The sequence below is a fragment of the Theropithecus gelada genome, chromosome 16 (assembly GCF_003255815.1).
Source record: "Theropithecus gelada isolate Dixy chromosome 16, Tgel_1.0, whole genome shotgun sequence".
Lineage (NCBI taxonomy): Eukaryota > Metazoa > Chordata > Mammalia > Primates > Cercopithecidae > Theropithecus > Theropithecus gelada.
In genome coordinates, this window is record NC_037684.1 from 49,310,016 (window position 1) to 49,315,394 (window position 5,379).

Below are 5,379 nucleotides of genomic sequence, written 5' to 3' on the forward strand. Positions count from 1 at the left end.
TTTTTTGAGACGGAGTCTCGCTCTGCCGCCCAGGCTGGAGTGCTGTGGCCGGATCTCAGCTCACTGCAAGCTCCGCCTCCCAGGTTCACGCCATTCTCCTGCCTCAGCCTCCCGAGTAGCTGGGACTACAGGCGCCCGCCACCTCGCCCGGCTAGTTTTTTGTATTTTTTAGTAGAGACGGGGTTTCACCGTGTTAGCCAGGATGGTCTCGATCTCCTGACCTCGTGATCCGCCCGCCTCGGCCTCCCAAAGTGCTGGGATTACAGGCGTGAGCCACCGCGCCCGGCCAGATGAGTCAATTTCTAAGGAATTTACAGCAGCAGCTTACTCCTCTGTATTTTATGCAACACAAGAGTTACTTGTATAACTCTAATACATAAGTTACACATTTCATAAAATGTACCATGCCCAAAATCCTGATTAGATAAATGTGTAACTTAATCTCTCAAAGGCAAACACAGAATTCTCTAACTGTTGTGTTACTAAAACCAAAATGTTTTTATACACTTTCTATTTGTATAAATAAGAACACTTTTTTTTTTTTGGAGACAGAGTCTCACTCTGTCGCCCAGACTGGAGTGCAGTGGCGCGATCTCGGCTCACTGCAAGCTCCGCCTCCCCGGTTCACGCCATTCTCCTGCCTCAGCCTCCCAGTAGCTGGGACTACAGGTGCCTGCCACCATGCCCGGCTAACTTTTTTTGTATTTTGAGTAGAGACAGGGTTTCACCGTGTTAGCCAGGATGGTCTCGATCTCCTAACCTCGTGATCTGCCCACCTTGGCCTCCCAAAGTGCTGGGATTACAGGCGTGAGCCACCACGCCCTGCCAAGAATACTTTTCTATAAATACTTTTAAGTGTATTAAGTATTCTATTTCATATGTATATAAAGAGGAAATAAACATACAAAAACGTCCAAGAAATAGGCCAGGCACAGTGGCTCACACCTGTAAGCCCAGCACTTTTGGAGGCCGACGTGATCGAGGATCACTTGGGGTCAGGAGTTCAAGACCAGTGTGGGCAAAATAATAAGATCCTGTCTCTACAAAAAATTTAAAAATTAACCAGGTGTGAGCCAGGCACAGTGGCTCACACCTATAATCCCAGCACTTTGGGAGGCCGAGGTGGCGGATCGCCTGAGATCAGGAGTTTGATACCAGCCTGGCAAACATGGTGAAACTCCATCTCTACTAAAAATACAAAAATTAGCTGGGCGTGGTGGTGGGCACCTGTAATCCCAGCTACTTGGGAGGCTGAGGCAGGAGAATCACTTGAACCCGGGAGGTGGAGGTTGCAGTGAGCCGAAATGATGCCACTGCACTCCAGCCTGTGGGACAAGAGTGAAACTCTGTCTCAAACAAAAACAAAACAAAACCAGTACATGCCCCAAATTCTCAAAAATACTGCTTATTTCATCAATTTCAGCATTCTTCTCCCTCATTTTAGCATTTAAGAAATCCAGGCCGGGCACGGTGGCTCACGACTGTAATCCTAGCACTCTGGGAGGCCGAGGCGGATGGATCACCTGATGTCAGGAATTCGAGACCAGCCTGACCAGCACGGAGAAACCCTGTCTCTACTAAAAATACAAAATTAGTCGAGTGTGGTGGCACATGCCTGTAATCCCAGCTACTCGGGAGGCTGAGGCAGGACCTAAAAATACTAAATTAGTCAGGTGTGGTGGCACATGCCTGTAATCCCAGCTACTCGGGAGGCTGAGGCAGGAGAATTACTTGACCCAGGAGGCAGAAGTTGCAGTGAGCCGAGATCGCAACATTGCACTCCAGCCTGGGCAACAAGAGCGAAACTCCATCTCAAAAAAAAAAGAAATCCAGGCTAGGCACAGTAGCTCCTGCCTGTAATCCCAGCACTTTGGGAGGCCGAGGAGGGCAGATTGCTTGAGGTCAGGAGTTCGAAACCAGCCTGACCAATATAGTGAAACCCCATCTCTACTAAAAATACAAAAAATTAGCCTGCCTGTAGTCCTGGCTACTCAGGAGGCTGAGGTAGGAGAATTGCTTGAACCCAGGAGGCAGAGGCTGCAATGAGCTGAGATCCTGCCACTGCACTTCAGCCTGGGCCACAGAGAGAGACTCCACTCAAAAAAAAAAAGATAAAGAAAAGAAATCCAATGGGCCAGGAGCAGTGTCTCATGCCTGTAATCCCAGCACTTTGGAAGGTCGAGGTGGGAGGATCACTTGAACCCAGGAGTTTGAGGTTACAGTGAACTATGATTGTGCCACTACACTGCTACCTGGGCAACAAAGCAAGATCCTGTCTCAAACAAAAATGAAAGAAAGAGAGAGAGAGAGAGAGAAAGAAAGAAAGAAAGAAAGAAAGAGAAAGAAAGAAAGAAGGAAAGAAAGAGAAAGAAAGAAAAGGAAAGAAAGAAAGGAAGGAAGGAAGGAAGAAAGGAAGAAAGGTAAGTGATGTATTTCACAATTAATAGCATGCCATGGTTAACAGGCAGCATTCTTTCTTTCTTAGTGTACACGAAACACTGGTGTGAGTTATAATCGATGAGATTATATAACCGAGGCTTTAACTCAATGGCATGCGATAATTGCCAGGACTCATTTACAAACCCCTTCTCTAACTTAAAAACTGATCTCCTTGTCATATCCTAAGGACACTGGAAGCCCGTCAAAGGGTGTGTTAAAGTTTGTACTTTGATACTTCACATGAAACATCATACACAAAGTAACTTGCTGGTGTCCATGAATCTTCAATCCACATAAAGGACTTTGTTCTATTTCATTGTGACCTCACTCGAGTCTGGTTACACATTATGAACAGGTCACAGGTTATGAAATCATCTACTAACAACTTTAAAATGTATTGCACCACCCATTCAAAAACACACACACACGCACACACACACACAAACTTCTTTCCTGACATTTCTAGAAGGAATAAAATCTTACTAATTTTTTCAAATTTACAAACCCAACACAGGTATCAGTAACATACTCTTCTAGGAGTTACTCTATCTCAGTATCCCCATAGCCATGAGTTACACTTTAAAAACAAAAAAGACCATTTAGAAGTATGCTGATTTGAACTACCAAAAATAAATAAACAAAGTTTTTACGGCTAAAACTGAGTGGAGCTCTGAGGAAAGTCCAAAGGACCAGAGTAAACCATTTCATCTTCACAAAAATAACCCAAGTCAAGCTGAATATCGACACCAAAGGCACTAGAGGCAGTGACCATTATTACCATAAAGGCAGAACGTGCAATATATTCTATTTAGCTTGGTTCTAGTCTATATACCACTCATATGATTTAATCTTTACTGATGAAAATACTGGAGTTCCTTTAAAATGGAGAAACTGAAAGCGAAAATGCCTAGGAATAAATGTGAAAAAATGCTATAGGTCAAAATAATCTTGTACTAGGATCATGTAACAGTGTTTGTTTAGGTTAAGGCAAAAAAGTCCTTTTTTTTGTTTTTTGAGACAGAGTCTCTCTTTGTTGCCCAGGCTGGAGTGCAGTGTCACGATCTCGGCTCAGTGTAGCCTTCACCTCCCGGGTGCAAGGGATTCTCCTGCCTCAGCATCCCAAGTAGCTGGGACCACAGAAGCGCACCACCACGCCCGGCTAATTTTTGTATTTTTAGTAGAGAGAGGGTTTCACCATTTTGGCCAGGCTGGTCCACCTGCCTCGGCCTCCCAAAGTGCTGAGATCATAGACATAAGCCACTGTGCCCGGCCCAAAATCCTTATTTTTATTTATTTTTACCGCTCCTTGTGGAGCAGGATGGATCACGAGGTCAGGAGTTTGAGACCAGCCTGGCAACATGGTGAAACCGCATCTCGACTCAAAATACAAAAATTAGCCGAACGTGGTGGTGGGCGCCTGTAATCCCAGTACTCGGGAGGCTGAAGCAGGAGAATGGCTTGAATTGGGGGGGTAGAGGTTGGAGTGAGCCGAGATCCCACCACTGCACTGCAGGCTGGGCGACAGAGCGACACTCCGTCTCAAAAAACAAAAACGAAAACAAAAACAAAACAAAAAACACAATAAAACACATGGTATGAAAAAAGGATATACTCTCTTCCACACTAGAATCAAGGCAAGTTTTTATGACGTCCCTCTCATATGCACAAGACAACCATTCAAGCGCTGTCATCGATTCAGAACTACTGGGTTCTTAGACTTTCTATTCATTTAGAGGCGTGACTGATTATTCTTCATCCAGGTCCACATTACCATATAATATAATCTGCTACTGCTCCAAAATATTTAAATGGATGTGCAACTAAAAAAAAAAAATCCTTCCAGATTCAGAATTTTAGCTGTTCTCGTTACAAAGAGCAAAATGATTCTGCATTCAAATCAGTCAAATTTGAGTTGCTTGGGCAGAATAATGCTTTTACAACATCCTTGAAACTGTACTCGAGAAAACTCCTGCATTTCCATTTATTATCAACATTCTACAAACACGTCATCCCACGAAAAGGCTTGGATACAAAAGTAACCACATTATTTTTCACACATATAACTTTATTATTTTTTTTTGAGACGGAGTCGCGCACTCTTGCCCAGGCTGGAGTGCCGCGGCGGGATCTAGGCTCACTGCAGGCTCCGCCTCCCGGGTTCACGCCATTCTCCTGCCTCAGCCTCCCGAGTAGCTGGGACTACAGGGTACAGGGGCCCGCCACCACGCCCAGCGAATTTTTTGTATTTTTAGTAGAGACGGGGTTTCACCGTGTTAGCCAGGATGGTCTCGATCTCCTGACTTAGTGATCCGCCCGCCTCGGCCTCCCAAAGTGCTGGGATTACAGGCGTGAGCCACCGCGCCCGGGCACATATATAACTTCATAAAGTGTCATGAAAATATGCCAGTTTGCATCTTCAAACGCCAAGCACGGTGGTGAAAGGCCACCATAGACCGCAGCTTTAAAGTTCAGGCTTAACAACACTTGCTCTGTGCTAAGGCATACCTACTTTTTAAACCACATAATTTCATCAGGGTCTGCGATGCCAAACTCCCTCATCTTCTTCACCATGATGGCACTTTTCCTGACAGCCACCTCATAACGCTGGCTGCGAGTGAGGAAGTTCAAGTCCTCATGCTGGAAGTCTGGGTCGTTCAGGATCATGTTCTCTGGAAGGGGGTTAAAGGGCATTAAAAGGCAGACAGACACTCGGGGCTCCGTTCCACCCTCCCTGAATCACAATAGGCTTCAGAGTCGCGGACACATCTCGGGAATGGCGATATCCCCCCACCAGGAACACAGGCTGTTCCTCGAAGTGGGGGTCCCGGCTCCCCTAACGCTGGGCGAGAGGGCCTGGGCCCCATAGCGCCCCTGACTCCGCATCGAGGGAGTCTCCAGGTTTTCTCGGGAAAGGAGGGAGGTCTCGCCTGCCGCCCTCAC

The 5,379-nt window shown here is 46.0% G+C and overlaps 1 protein-coding gene across 4 annotated transcripts in view; it reads right to left on the reverse strand.

The window, feature by feature from the left end:
- ACOX1 (acyl-CoA oxidase 1) overlaps positions 1 to 5,379 on the reverse strand; it is a 43,064-nt gene that overhangs the window by 37,239 nt on the left and 446 nt on the right. For all 4 annotated transcript variants that reach the window (XM_025363237.1, XM_025363238.1, XM_025363236.1 and 1 more), the window contains exon 2: positions 4,949 to 5,108. In XM_025363237.1, coding sequence (XP_025219022.1) covers positions 4,949 to 5,108 — 160 coding nt within the window. The remainder of the gene's footprint in view (positions 1 to 4,948; positions 5,109 to 5,379) is intronic.